At 39.9% G+C, this 15,454-nt stretch overlaps 1 protein-coding gene across 1 annotated transcript in view; it reads right to left on the bottom strand.

The window, feature by feature from the left end:
* Positions 1-15,454, bottom strand: part of iqgap2 (IQ motif containing GTPase activating protein 2) — a 33,856-nt gene that overhangs the window by 15,407 nt on the left and 2,995 nt on the right. Inside the window, exons 2-15 of the mRNA XM_084360392.1 lie at positions 14,443-14,542; positions 9,141-9,297; positions 8,542-8,619; positions 6,974-7,050; positions 4,723-4,790; positions 3,586-3,699; positions 3,305-3,483; positions 2,451-2,538; positions 2,088-2,251; positions 1,472-1,559; positions 1,030-1,193; positions 711-871; positions 285-409; positions 2-165 (exon numbers count right to left, since the gene is read on the bottom strand). Of these exons, the coding sequence (XP_084216518.1) occupies positions 2-165; positions 285-409; positions 711-871; positions 1,030-1,193; positions 1,472-1,559; positions 2,088-2,251; positions 2,451-2,538; positions 3,305-3,483; positions 3,586-3,699; positions 4,723-4,790; positions 6,974-7,050; positions 8,542-8,619; positions 9,141-9,297; positions 14,443-14,542 (1,727 nt within the window). The remainder of the gene's footprint in view (position 1; positions 166-284; positions 410-710; positions 872-1,029; positions 1,194-1,471; positions 1,560-2,087; positions 2,252-2,450; positions 2,539-3,304; positions 3,484-3,585; positions 3,700-4,722; positions 4,791-6,973; positions 7,051-8,541; positions 8,620-9,140; positions 9,298-14,442; positions 14,543-15,454) is intronic.

Below are 15,454 nucleotides of genomic sequence, written 5' to 3'. Positions count from 1 at the left end.
CCTGGCAGAGGAGTTGCTTGGTATATTGTAGGACATCATGGTAGTGTTTGGCTGTGGCTGGGTTCACCCCTGTCAACTTGGCTGTAGGTAGAAGCAGGGCTGCAAGCGTCTGCTGGTGCTCACCTGAGTTAAGTGCCTCATTGATCTCAGCTATAGCTATGATGCCTGGAGGTAGACGAGAAGAACCATTTAATACTTGATCAGTCAATGTGTTTTTCAGTGACAGATGAGACACCTAAAATAAAACATTTTTCTAAGGTTTGAAACTGTTTTGACTTTCTTACGTTCATGCTCCTCGTGGACCTGAATGTTGACTGTGTCGATGCATTTTTGAACATCATTCCAGGTGAGAAACTCTTGGCCCTTGGCAAGAGCCTCCTCTCGCTGTTTGATAAGAGTATCAGCATACCTGAGGGAGAATGCCATGAAGAACAAAGTTATGCAAAACAGTATGACACATACTCATCAGATCACTGCAATGTCAGCAAAGGGGGAGAGACCTATAGTGATGTGCAGTGTCATCCAACCTAAAGATAGTATTCCTATGACTTAAAACTTTTTAATGGAATCTTCTTGTTCCTAAAATCAAACTATACCATAATAGTTTAAGTTATGTGAGTGCCACAGTTATGGCAACAACAAAACAGTAAAAACAAATGCTGCCAATGCCACCGCTTGCTCCACAAATGTCTTTCCTGCAGTTTTCTTACCTGTTGAGGTTGTCTTGGTCCATGTTGGTGAAGCCCAGAGGAGAGTCTGTCAGTTGTTCAATCACAGCCTGAGGGTCTTTGGTGTCCAGCACCTCGTTCAGCACTGCTACAGCTGACAGCATCTCCACAGCTACACTCAGCTCCTCATGGCTCAAGCCAGACTAATAAACATAAAAGTTCTGAATCATAAGCATGAATTGACATTTAACTATAGTAAACTGTACGTCTAGCACTGACCTCTCCTATACATGCTAGCATATTTGTATAAGCATGTGGGTCCACATGTTTAAGAGTCAGAATTGCAAACATGGTGTCTCACCCGTCCCCCTTGAAGCTGCAAACTGAAAAGCTCAGTCTGATAGAGGTTGGCAGCAGTTTGGTAGACAATTGGCAGCTGTGCCTCAGGGTTCATCAGCTCTTCCACCGTCTCTATTGCATTGCCAAGACGAATGGCTTTATTGATCGCTGCAACTGCCTCAAGTTCTGTTCAAGAAAATGATCAGTATTGGTTAGAAGTCTCATAAGTATCAAAATTACATTTCTTCCTTGCCATATAAATAAAGCCACCTGAATAAACTAATTTTACAAGCTGAAATGTCTTTGGAAAACCCATACTGAAAATTAATAATAATACAGAAATAGTCTTCAGACACTACATGTGTGCTTTGAGAAGCTTGCTAGTGGGTACAAATGTGACTTTCAACATAGCAGTACTTCTAACTGTTAATAAACATCTATGATAAGTAACATAAGGTGCTTACTTCGTTTCTCTGCCTCAGCAAAGTCATTACAAGAGCTGACAACTCTCTGAATCTCCTCTTTGTCCACCATCACTGCCCTTCCTCCATCCTGTAGCACAAAGATAAAGGTACACAAGAGAGATACCACTAAGATCCCATCCCAATAACTATTTAGCATGTTTTAATGCAGCACCATGGAGGGCAAAGTGCCAGGTAGTGTTAATTTCACCTGAGCTTATAAAGGTCATGTTTTTTAATTCTATGAAGGCTTTTACTTTATATAACAATGTATTGACTGCGTGAGGAGTGAAAGCAAAACAACAGCAACAGCTACAGCTACAGTCCTTCATTGGTGTCTACACTGCATCTGTTTAATGAACTGCTGTGTGATCCAGGCAGACAAATGTCCAGTTTAGAAAAGGAGGTTAAAGTGAACACTGTAAATGGCCCTCAGGGTCCCGAAGTACGTTTTCTTTAATTCTAGCCATCTAATACAGGCTTATTTATTGTGTATTATCAACAATTGTAAATAAACAAATTAACTCACTGGAAAGAAAACAGAAAAACAGAAAGATGCTCCAGCTCCCAAGGCCCTGAGTTGGGAACTACTGAGCAAAGTCACTCTTATTCAGTGTACCTTGGATTTATGTTGGCAGTAGGTGGTAAAATGTTCCAGGTACCAGCGACAGTTTGAATCCTGAAGACCCAGCAGGGACAGAGCTTCAAGCCTGAGTGCCGCCAACAGAGCAGCCTCATCCTGGCTCGACACCGCTTGATTCACCTGCCTTACTGCTGACTGGACTGGAGACAAGATAAAACCAAGACAGATGTTATTGAGGGATAATTAATTTTCTTTCCACAGTGTTTCTGACTAAGTACTGAAATTTCCACTTTTTCGTTAACCGCACAATCACTCCTGACCATTCAGAACGACACTGTAGGATTTTTTTGCCATACAAAATGGAAGAAGTTTAAAGCACTTGACAGGGAAAATCCTTACTGTTCACAATGTCTAAGCAGCCCTGGATCTCCTGCTGAGTCAGCAGCTCCTCATAAACATCCCTTTCTTCAGTAGCAATCGAGGAGCGCTAAGGAGAGAGACAAAGAAAATATAAACTTGATATTAATTTCATGTAGCATACTTAATTTGTGCCTGATCACATTATTTTTTTGCTAGTCATACTGATTTGTAGATTATACATATCACATTTAATCTTTTAAGTGGAGATGGACGGCTCCTGTTTGCACAGTATTTGTAAAAAGAATGGGAGGCAAGATGCCGGATTTTGCAGAGGGTTTTGTTTGGTGAAGTACAGCTGACACTGCAGCCAGTGGAATGTGCTGGCAGGGCCTGTGGAGCTAGTCAGTGCAGGCAACCCCTTTCAGACCTCAGTGAATATCTCTTCAGTTCATTGGAATTGTCTGTATGAGTCACTGCAGTCAGAAAAACTGATTCAGAACAACAGTCATGTTTTGTTTTTTTTGCAATACTCAAATTTGGATTTATATTGTTTTTCAATTCAGTGACTTTTGGCTTTGCAACCGTGATATTACATATAGTAGCTTTAGTAGAAATGTGTTTTTATTGGTGAGCGCAACTTCATTTAATGTTACTGTAGTTGAAAAGGCATTTATGTAAGCGAATATCTGACTGGTCTAAGAAAATAAAGTCTGGTGAGTTGGTGAGAAGAGAACGAGCAATCAAGAGAGAAACTGAACTTTGTTACAAAGTCACACAGAGGCTAATCAAGCCCACTATACAGGGAAAGCTAGTAATGAACCAAAGATTATTATACAAATAAAATGTGACATTGGAACATGAGAGGTCACTGAAGTGTTTGTTAGGCTTCTCACCCTCCCTGAGGACTGATTCTGCTTACGAGCCTTCTCCTGGCTCAGTGTGTCCTGGTAGTCCTGGGCCAGAGCTTCCTGGATGTTCTTCAGCATTGCATTAGGATTATTCAGGGCTCCCATAGTCACAGATGCCTGACCTCTGTCAACCGCATCATTGATGGCAATCACAGCAGCATGCACTAAAGAGCGTATGCAAAAATATTAGTGTTGGCTAAAATCTTTTGAAGTCTTATCAATCAATCACATCAATACAGAATTAATAAAAATGTCAGAGGACTTACAGGCAGCTTCATCCACTGACAGCTCATTGGCCAGGATTCCTCCAATCTTACTGAAAGCTGGCATCTGGATGCCATACTTCTCTAGCTCACTCCTCATGTTACTGATCTCCTCCTCTGGAAAACAGATATATACCAATTACAGACAAAATTGTGATGTTACAGAGTTTATCATCGTAAAGACTAAAACATACCTCATGAAATGTTGTGGTGTCGTAGTGCTTGTTTTAAGAACCACAACACTGTTTCAGAAAATGTGTTTAAAAGGGGCACTGAGGATTTCTTTTACACAAACTTATATTTACATTCAGTTACTAAACAAAACATGTTTATGATTCTAACACATTTGTTGATTGTATTTCTATGTTTACTTTGGTTGCAGTCTTCTTCCTTGTCCTTCCTGGCACACTGAAGCATTTCTTGGTGTGTTATTAACACCTTTTGATCACGTTTAATAGTGTGACAACATTGCTATGATTGAGTATTTTTGTCGCCTGCATGTGCATCTTTGTGCAACGCTCAAGGAATAAGAGCTCCATAGACCTATGAGAGGTCTGAAAATCCACAGGGAACCTTTAAGCAGGACAGTGAAATGACCGACCACTGTTTGTTTTTTTTAAACCAAAATTTTAAACTGATTAAAGTTAGTTACATATAGGAAAAAAGAAAAAAAATGTTATGAAAACCCTATGTGAGTGGGCCCTGAGGCATCCATTGTAAATTCAATGTCGAAAGCTTTGAAGCTTGGTAGATTGTGTGTCCTGTTCAGTATTGATGAAACGCTACCGGGGAAACGTTGGATTATTCAAACATCTATATTACAGACAAGATGTTTCAACAAATGCTCATAAAACTTTACATGCCTTCCAGCACATGTTAACATTCTGTCATGTTTTTCAACTAAATCCCAACACTTGTAAATAAAATTACCTCCCACACAAAAACAATTCTCATTAAATGAACACATGGACAAGCAGGTGTTTCACATCAGGTGCTCAATAAGCCCTTAGGCAACATTTACACTTTATAACCAATTGAAAACAACTTTCCTGTTTCTTCTCTTGTTTAAAGAGGTGCATGTACACACATATTTTATATAACTTTTGTGCTGAACTTCTGTATCAGGAGAACTGGTATTACCTGTGAATGCCACTTTCCCCAACAGGTCCTGGATCTGCGGTGCAATACCCAGTTTGTACAGGTAAAGGCTGAAATAAACCATATGTTACGTGAGATTTACCTGTAAATAAAGCACAGAGAAGCTAGAAACATTCTGATGAATAATTGTCTGTTATCATGAACCAGGAACTCTAGTTTTGGACATTTTATCCCTTATGATTGTGTTTCCTCCTGACAGCTTTTATTCCCACTTGCACTCTCACACCTGCACCACAGGGGGGTAGTGTTTGCTCACATTACAATAAGCACCATCTGAGACAGCCCAGTCCACAACTGAGCATTGGACTCCGCAGGCAGGCAGCTGGAAACTTCATAAAACTTTCATCTTCCCGCAGGTACCTGATAAGTGATAATGAATTATATATATATTCAAGGCAGGTCTGGCATCAGCACAGCCTGGAATGGAGCAGCTGTAGTAGCTGGTTATTCTGGCCTTTGGTCACAGTGTGTGTGTGTGTACACATGAAATGCCCTCTGTCCTTGGGACGCAGGGGGATTTGGACGACTATCTAAACTCTGCTTAAACAAGTCAGTTTTAACATGCAGGCAGCTAATTCAGCTGAAATACAAACACAGAAACAGCTGACTGGGGTTAATGAAGGTGGCCGATTACAAGCCACATGGGTGACAGACAAACTGCTGACTAGCTTGGAGCAACTAGCTGTCTCTAGACTGTGGATCTAGACTAGATCCTTCTCTTCCTTTTAGACAACAGATTAGGCCCTACATCTCTTTCACTTGCAATTAGAATTTTAAAATTTACTTGTAAGCTAGTCTTTTACTCTTACACGGTGTACCCGTTCAATTTTCCACCACATTAAATGTGCAGGATCATCTGCTGCTGAGCCTCCATGTCTGCATTTGTTTGTACCCAGGGAAGCAGAGTATTCACTAGGTCCTTGTGGGACTTAAGCTGGACTTGCAGGAAGGAAGAGCACGTGTGTGCATAGGGGGGAAGGAAAGCAATTCTCTCAGGGACTGACCGTAACACTACAACAGAGAAAACAATCCTAGCAGCTGACATAACCACCCCCTAAATCTGTGTGTGGCTGACTGAACGGGTCAGATAGATAAAAATGGCACTTCAGTTAATTCCAAGTGATCTCAGCCAAAAATGTGAAGACCTGAAGTTGTAATTCAAGCTAGTCATTTCCCAGTAACACCAACAAATTTCTTTTAAAATATTACAACAGTTTTCACAAACCCGAAACCATGACAAAGAATTTACCCTACGGGTGAGACAATGAGTCAAGTTGACAACTCCCAGAAAGGCACTGCTTACATGCTGTATAGAGATTTATACTGTATAAGCAGTGTCCATAAAGTGATCATGTTCATCAAAAGTGTTCAAAGCAAACTAAAAACAGATAATCTGAGAAAACTGTTCCAAGTCACTGAAAACTAAAACTTTGTGAACTTGCTACATTGCAGTGATAGCTGCCATAGCTTAATGCATAGTACTGTATAATATAGCCTTGACCTATTTAGGACAAATCATAAAAGGTCTGTGTTTGACAAGAAGTACACTCTCTGTCTTACCTATGTACGAAAAGTACTTTCCAGTTCAGTTCCTGTTTCATATCAACATCACATTGTATCATATCATATACTCAGGACTGATCCTTATCCTGACATATAAATTAGAGTCTGAACTGGGAACAAAACGAGGCCATGCCTGAAAGCCACTAAGCAGTAGGAAATGTTAGTTTAAGTAGTCTCATACACTTGTCATCTTACATATGGGTTGATCTTGAACACATTGCTGTGTGGATGGCTAAATAAACAGCTACATGTCAAAGTTAAACCTAAGTGTTTGACACTGTCTGCCATAACCATCGAGTGAAAGGAAGTGAGTCTAAATTAGACAATGAGTAGCCTGTCAGTAACAAAGAGTATGAGCAGACTACTGCTGCACTCTTGTTAACTATAATCTGCTCATTAGCTCACAGTTTAATTCCAACTACCGGATACCAGCACTTGGCTTTAAGGTCCTCAGTCGCAGTTTAGTCCACTGTTTTTCCATTTCATTCTTGGAAGTGGAATTAAATTTGCCATTCAGGTGTGGCACCTCCAGGAAAAAAGCAACTGGGTACTCTGCCACTGTGCAAACAAAAGGCTCAGATGAGTGGGCAATTTTACCATCAGTCGTGAGAAAAGCCTGAAGACGTTAAAGTGAAAAATCACTACGTTTACGGAATCCTTTTATTCTTACCTCAGTGCATGTATGCAGTATACCACCTTGGGCATGTTTTTGCGATCATACACATCTGTCGTTTCAGGATAGAATATCTGAAAGCAGAAACCACAATAGATCAGTCACTCTCCTTTTTATTCTGCTGAAGCTAAATATCCCTCTCAATGTTTATTCAAATTTTACCATAATAATATGAATGTCTGTAAATTATGATGCAATCTCAGGGTACTGCACTGCAATAAATACTACCTTTGTGAAGCACATAGTTTTCAGTACCACAGAGCTGAATCAACTACGGTCACCAGCAAAAGACAGAGTTACAATCTTCACAGAGGTAGCATTTATTGCTTCACTATTGCATCGAACTGCATTACATTTTACAGGTGTTCATGCTGCTGCTCCTCCCCTTTTATCACACTCATGGTTTGTATTTGGTGGCCTGTAGTCCACTTAAAAAAACCTACTTAATGCCTAAAACTTGGATTACATTCTTTTACACATATGGTCACATCTTACATATGATATCCAGTTTGAGGAGGACACAGTTTCAAAAACACTGGGCCTGCACTGGCCCATCTTTAAAATGAATGATGCTCTCTGCTTCATGGTTTTGCAAAGAAAAAGTGGGATGATGTCATAGAAAAAAGTTACAAATAGGATAACATCATCAGAGTGGCAATTACTGAAAAGGCTATTCATAAAAATTGCCAATTCAATTACGATGAAAAGCAATCCCAGAGGGCATACAGAGATAAGTGGCTATCAATATTACCTCATTTTCATTTCCACGACACACCTCAGTGAAGTCTTTTGTGACATCTCATAAAAGATTAAATGAGGTTAATACTGTGCTGTAACACACCTCATAACAATCTAATCTGTCAATATTTACATTCTTACGGATACATGAAATGCGTGTGTATCTGTGTTATGTCACAGGGATTAAACTATTTACATTTTGCAATAAGATTTAAGGGGATTGCACCCTTTGTAGTTTAAATCTTTATTCATGCAAAACCAGGTTGTCTCAAGTGCTGTAGTATACTCACTATGCCTTGAAAGCAAAGTTAATTGATTACATATGCGTTTATCATTTATTTACTGCAGCTACTTACATTACATGACTAAAGGTCTAATCTGACGCAGTTTTCCTGTAGTCACAGGGTTGGATTCTGCCCAAGGACAGGGCAAAAATTAATTACATAACTGCTGTATTGTAGATCATAGTTTTCATTTCACTGAGTGGATCGATTCAACTCTCTTAGTTGTAAGATGGGTTCTTCCCTCTTATCTGAGCAATTATGTAACAACCCGAAGCCAATGAACAAATGACAAAGTCAAAGCCATCCAATGGTTGGAAAACATCACTTGAATGGGATCTCCTTGGCAATTTTTGCTTGTTTGTTTGTTTGTTTGTTTGTTTGTTTGTTTAACTAATCTGTAAAAGGGGTACTTACTAATGTAACATGTAAAATCTGTCTTTTCATAAGGTGTGACAACTGTGAAGGTCTGTATAGAGTACTATTCATGTCAAACAAAACAGGGAGCATGTGTTTGCATAACTGATTTCTGTGCAGGACCCTTACCTTCGGGAGACCGACTGACTCCATGGCTCTGAGCCACTGCACTGTATTGTCCGTGTGTCTGAAGTGTAGCCCTTTGCTCTGAAGATAAAAAAAAAATGGGAGCACAAACAGAAATGTAGACAATTTATTATGTGGAACTGCAAAGAAATGATTAGAAACCTACCACTGCAACTGAAAAACGGTGGGAGATGGTTATTATGACATGCTCTATTAATGCTGCATTAAGAAAACAGCAACAGCTGAGCTGGTCTGATACCTAAAACCCTCATGCTGACTCCTGAACTTATTATAGCATCAAAGAGTCTCATTTAGTTTTTGTTTAAAATATGTTGTTTTGGTGCAATAAAAAACAATCTTGCTCAGAAATGATTGTACTGGACCAGCACAACAGCTGCGTTTTACAGTAGGGCCCTAACACTCGCCTGCCACATTTCTTTCTTTCCTGTATGAAACCATTACAAACTGTCAGGCAGTGCCTAAAATACATGGAGGGTCTTCCTGTCTCTTATGACAAAAGCTGTTGAAAAATGCAAATTGAATACAACTATGATTTTACATAACGATGGAGAGAGTTTAAATGCAATGGAACAGACATGTACCTTGTAGCGGGACTGATCTCTGTCATAGATCCTTTTTTCAGACACCATTTTTGGAGCGAAAAAGTTGGCAAGTTTGCCAAGATAGACACCATTCCTCAGTCCCTCCTCCAGTTCTGTGGTAGGGGGCAAGTCCTCCTCCAGGCAGGCCTCCATCCACCTGAAAGTACACAAAAATCAACCTCAGTGCAGGTATTGGATTTTAATACACATCTCTATTATGTCTATTGTCAAGCATATTAATTGCGTAAAGCTGAGAAGTGGATAACATCTCAAATAGGGGAAGGAATCATAGTAGCTCACAATCCCTTGCCCACGATGAAGATGGCATCACGATACAGAGATTCTGCAACACTTGATACAGACAATCATCAACAATACATCACAATGTCTGTGTAACTGAAGAAGAAAGAATGCCCCTATATAATGCAAAGAGCAGGAATTATGTATTTATACGCTACATGGGACTTTCAGTGTAACTGAATTTGACATGGGAAATGCAACAATGTACAAAAGTGCATTTCGTCTTAGCTTAGTGCTGCTTTAACACTCACATAGCAACTGGTCCATGTCCACATGTGCCATCATACCAATGTGATATAGCCATAAACTGGCAAAAAAACAAACTGCCAGAAAGCAGTGCCTCCCTAAATCTTTTCAATCTGTGTAAATCAAATTGACAGAAATTTAAAAGGAGTCATGTAGTAGTGAGTCTGGTGTGTCAAATTGGGAGGAGCTTATCCTGCATGTTTTTAAAAAAATATCGATATTTGGCGCAGGAGGAAGCAATATGATATAGTGCTGTATTTTATTTTGGTAAAATTAAATAAAGATTAAATGAAACTCTTAACAGTAAAAGCTCTAGATTTCCTTTTAAATCACTAGGACAACTCACATTTCAGGCTCAAGTTGGTGACAGTCTGTAATACTAAACAGCATGCTACAGTTACATTCAGAACACAAACAAACATCAGTCCAGTCTGTTTACCCTGCCACCTGAGATCTACACAGTGAATGCAGTGCAATTTATGAGGTGGCTGAATGTCTGCATGTAGTCAGCAAGTCAATATTGGCTTTTCCTACACCTGCTGCCCTTCCTGATCCAAGCAAAAACTAAAGTATAACTAAACTATACGGTATAAAATGTGTTTTTTATTTCCAAGCTAGTAAATATAAAACCTTTAAATACATTTCTATGAGTTTAGCTCAAATTCAGAGCAACAAAGTAGTCTGTAGGCCAGAGGCCAGTGAGAACTGGGCATTGTTACAGGCAGCACCCACACTGAGCCTAGCATGCTTTAGCAAGGGGGATGGATGGATTTACAGTTTGAACTTTGGGACCAAAGGGTAGAGTTAGGCTTACTTGTCGAGTGGACAATGTGAGGTAAAGAGGTGAACAGTAAAGAAGACGTCTAATACTGCTCTATTTAGTCAAACACCTGATGTGCTCACTGGTGAGTTTCACATCTGTAAGACAACAATGTGCTATCATGAGCGAAAAAGGGATTTTTATCTCTACAAGGAATGACCACAGTGATGTTTGAAACAGCTAGAGACTAAATACTAAATAGAGTATATTCAGTTTACGGCACAAAAGTAATAACCTTCTTCCCAACTGATGTAATTTCCTTTTGAAAAAGGTTCAATAGTGGCTACAGAGCAGTCTATGCTAGACTATTCCCAGAGATATTTGGAAAAATCCATTCCAAAGAACTAGTGAATGATTTGTGACCACAGCGAGAATCTGTTACACATTATCTTACTGCCTGGAAATGACACCATATTTACTATCATGGCTACGCCTCAGTCCCACTGGTTCTACTTTGTAAAGTTTTTACCTTTTGGCTCATCATCCTACAAATGAATGTATTCTTTGCCAAAGGGAGTGTACAGTGCCCAGTGATTTAACTTCCAAATATGTTGTATTTAGGTTTCATTAATTCCTGCAGCTCCTATCTTTCAGAGTGCAAACAATAAAATGTTAACTCCCACATGCATGCGCACAGATACCTTGTTTAGGTTAATTAAGGCTGTGTAGGTGCTCCAAAGATCCAGTCTGCTAAAATGTGTGTCAGCACATTCAGAACAACCACAACACACCATGCACTGTCAACACAAACCCAGTGGAGTGTGCAGGTTAGGCACTGTGAAGAATAAAGCATCCTTGTAACCAAGTCAGCTGATACTGCATATTATGTAAGAATATGAACTCTCCCATACTTCAGTATAGTCACTGAATGTTTGCTTCAAGTTATATCTTAGTTCTATCTCAGTCAATAAAGATGTCCTTATTACAATACATGAACCAAGCTGCTTCTCTTGTGAGGATTATTTTGTGAAAACATTAGGAAGGCATTAGTTTACAGGCTCTGGACTCTTGGTAAGGGATGAGGGATCAAGACACTTTACTAATCAATTTATTGGTTAGTCTAACTAAACAAAAATTAGGCAGAAACTTTTTTGATAAACAGTTAATAGTTCCAGTCAACTTTCAAGCAGAAATGGGGCGCCAAACCAAGGCAAAACAGTGATGAATTTTAAGTTTCATATCTCCATAAGTGACATGATAAAAGGTCGGAGGAAATGCTGATGATAGTCAAGATTACTAAGAAAAAAAAGATCTGTTTGGCGGGAACATGGTCAAAGCAACATCCTGCATGGGTAACAGAGCTCTCCTGTGAAACTTCACTTCCTGTACTTAAAACAATGTTGGGGGAACTTGTCTTCTGGAGCAGGACAGACTAGCACTCCTGTTTACAACACTCCAAAGCAGGCCTTCCTGTGATTGTCCTGCAACTCACCAGGATAAACAAAAGACAGCTTTCTGGACTCTGGGACCTAAATCCATCCTACCTAAACACATGATTAGCAATATTTGCTAATTTGCTTGGAGCAACAGTATTTTTGTCACAGAGGGTTGTTTCTGAAAACTGCGTCATGTAGCTTTAGTCATGCTGGTCATGAGTTTATGATGGTGCATGTGCCTGTGTGCCTGTAATGGCTGAATTTTAGCAAATGTGGTTGGATAGGGTGTGTCTAAAAATTAGAACAAAAACATGCTCCAGATATCCGGCAGACCTGTACCAAAGCAAACTAAAAGGTTCCTCCATCCAAAAAAGCTACAAATGTAAACCATCCACTGTTTACTCACCAGTAAGAGAACAAAGTCTCATTCCTGAAGCTGTGTGTGTATGTCCATGTGTGTGTATGTCCGTGTGTGTGTGTGTGTGTGTGTGTGTGTGTGTGTGTGTGTGTGTGTGTGTGTGTGTGTGCGTGTGTGTATAAACAGACAACACCAACAGCAGTAAGTAGTTAGAACTTTGAACAAAGCACGTAGACCATTTCATATGTGCCATCAACCATCTGCAAAGGTCACATGTTGACACTACAGCACAGGAGTGGCTGATTGACTTGTTTGTAATGCCGTCACCCACACAACACCATATGTGTTACTAGTAACGCCTGTGCTTCTTCTACTATGACAAGTCAAAATGTTTGCTGTGACCTAACACCTATAGTGTTGTTGTAGATCAGGTTAGGATATCATTATGTTTGAGGCAGCATTTTCCTGTGTGCACTGTAAAAGAAATCTATTTTGAATTAATAATATCAGGGACATCACAAGATACATGATGGACTCAACACTTTTTTGTACTTACAGTCATTTGGCCACCCAACAGGAGATCAATTTAAATGTTTTTTTTCCACTTACTGGAACACTAAAGAGCATTTTGGCCACTTTTGATGTTCTAGAGTTGCAGGTTAATTGACAAACAGTGTCACCAGTGTTGACAAAAACGTAAGTGTACAATCAAATTTTTTCTTCAAAGATCATAACCTAGGTGTACTAAAAGAGTTGCTTCTACACAGTTGCCTTGTTTTAGTTACTGCTGACTCCTGACCCCAGAGAACAGAACCTAATCCCACGCTCTGCAGGCGTCTGTCTTAATCCTAATCTAACTTGACACCTTTCCAAGAATAGAGGTTCTATTCCATAAATTCACAGGAATATAGAAAAGTCGCTGTGCACTGGGCTGGAATAACAGGAAGCTAGAAAGTGAAAGTGTGAGTATGTGAGAGTTAAACGGTGGTCATTTTGAGGTCAACCTTGGAGTATTACTCAAGCATCTGTCTCAGTTAGCCTTTCACAAAGGTTTCTCAGCACAATACACAAAAACAGTGTCATAATCTAGGCCTGGCCCGATTAAGATGGATGAATCTGTGCTTTGTTTGGCCTACCTGTCCTTGTAGACCCTTATTATCCTGTGACATAAGCAGATAATGTAAGCTATTCAGTCAAACTGTACTGAGTCAAAGTGCAAGCTCAGTTGTCAAACAATAATCTGTGTGGAAATGCTGATACAAATGAGGCTGCACATTCACATATAAACGAGTGCCCCAAGTAGAAGCATGACTGCTGAATCACCACTAGGCTACAGAATGCTACAGTGGGTTTAAGTGTAAATAATCAATCCTGGGAATCAATCTCTCTCTGAATGGGTGGGGCCGTCACAAAATCTGTGTTAAGAGAGGCACCGACACACATCCTCTTCCTTCCTGTTCAGATGAATGCCCTCATGAAGAAGACAGGAAGTGGGTTAGTTTTAGTTTTGCTCAGGAACCTCACAAGAAAGTCTTCATCAGGTTTATGTTGTCTTTAGAATTATTTACTTTAAAAAAAAAAAGAAGATTCTTGATTCTTCTAGCAATCATTGCAGGTTACTGGAGACAAATTTTTTAACCATACCTACTGAGAAAATTATCGACAAACCTTCTACATTTTGAGTTTTTTATGATTATTTCAGTGATCAGTGAGATTAAGGGCACAGCGGAAAGAGAGCCATGCTTTCCATTAAGTCAGCAGCACCTGCCCTGCCTTAATCACACACGTTCTCATGAATGCTTACTGCTCCATCTCACGTGCTTGCTGCTTCTGCCTTTATCTGTCATTACAGCTACATACTAATACAAAAATGATTTAACTACACACTGCTTTGCTCCCTTATCAATCATATTTTTCTCACTTTCTCTGCCATCGCTTGGTTTCTCAACTACTTGCTGTTGTTTTTATATCCCCAAAAGGATGTTCATTTAACTGTTCCACATAATCAAACATTAAACAAACCTGGTGCTCCACCCAAGAACACACCCAATATAATATTGACGAGCTCCGAGTTGTGACAAAGCAAACAATGTAAAGGAAAGTGGTTGCCTTTAATCAACATGTGCGATTAAGTTTCTCTTATCTTCGAGATCTTTCCCTTCATCCCCTCCCTCCTTCTTGTCAGGCCTCCTCCCGTCTCACCGTTTGGCCTCCTCTAGGTGACACAGATACTCGTAGGCGATGTTCTGTCGTCTCCTTTCATCCATCTCCTCCGCTGACAGCCTCTCGTCATCCTGAATGGCTGAAAAAGGCAAGAAAATTAAAAATGAAGTCACTATTTTTCATTTGTTAACATACTGGTGTGTCGTGTTTTCTTATTGCTCTAAATTACACAATTACAGTAAAAAAGTAGGGCATAATTATTATGACATTTAGGGTTGTGCCTGTGTCCCAAATCACACTCTTTACAACAATATTTTTTGTCACTTGGATGACGTTGTGCATTCTTCTACATGGCAGGAAATCTGCAAGAGGGCAACACAAACAAGCATGGAGGAGAGTAAACGTGGCACAGAAGAGGGTTATCCTGAACAGGAGAAGGACCCCGACCAGCTGGGACAAAAAACAGCAGCTTGTTCTTTAACGAGAAGCTACTTCTGTTGCATGGATGTGGTTTGGGTATAAAAAGTCTGACATGGCACAGACAACTGTAGGCCTACTTTCAAAATGTTATGAGAAATAGGCCTTTCCGTATTCCGGATATTTTATATAAACTCTTCATTGAATTTGCAGAAAATGTGCTATATCATCTTAACAAACATGCATGAAAGACTGTACCACACAACCTGATCACAAACAAGAGGATAATTCCTGTTAAAGGATGTTTATTTTGACTGGTGAGAGTTTAAGTTCCCCTTTATCCCATGCTCCAATGAACTCTTGCTTGAGGGAGATGAAATGGCCAGGTCAAAGTGGCCTTAGTGGGGTGCCCGACTGTCAAGTGACTTCTGCTGAGAGTTGATCTTTACCTGCAGCTTAATGAGATCTCCTCCCCCCCAACGCTTCTTACCCTGCTCTAATCCAATCAAATCTCTTTATTTCTGGCTGAGTGAAGGGACAATCTCAGCCCTGGGGGCTCAGTTTAAGAACACAGCTTTCACCAACTAGACCAAGCAATTGGAGTGCAGGCTAGCAGCTGAGGTTTCACATGGAA

Source organism: Pagrus pagrus (genome assembly GCF_965226575.1).
Source record: "Pagrus pagrus genome assembly, chromosome: 8".
Taxonomy (NCBI): domain Eukaryota; kingdom Metazoa; phylum Chordata; class Actinopteri; order Spariformes; family Sparidae; genus Pagrus; species Pagrus pagrus.
The sequence above is the reverse complement of the archived record's forward strand: the minus strand, read 5'-3'. Positions and strand labels throughout refer to the sequence as shown.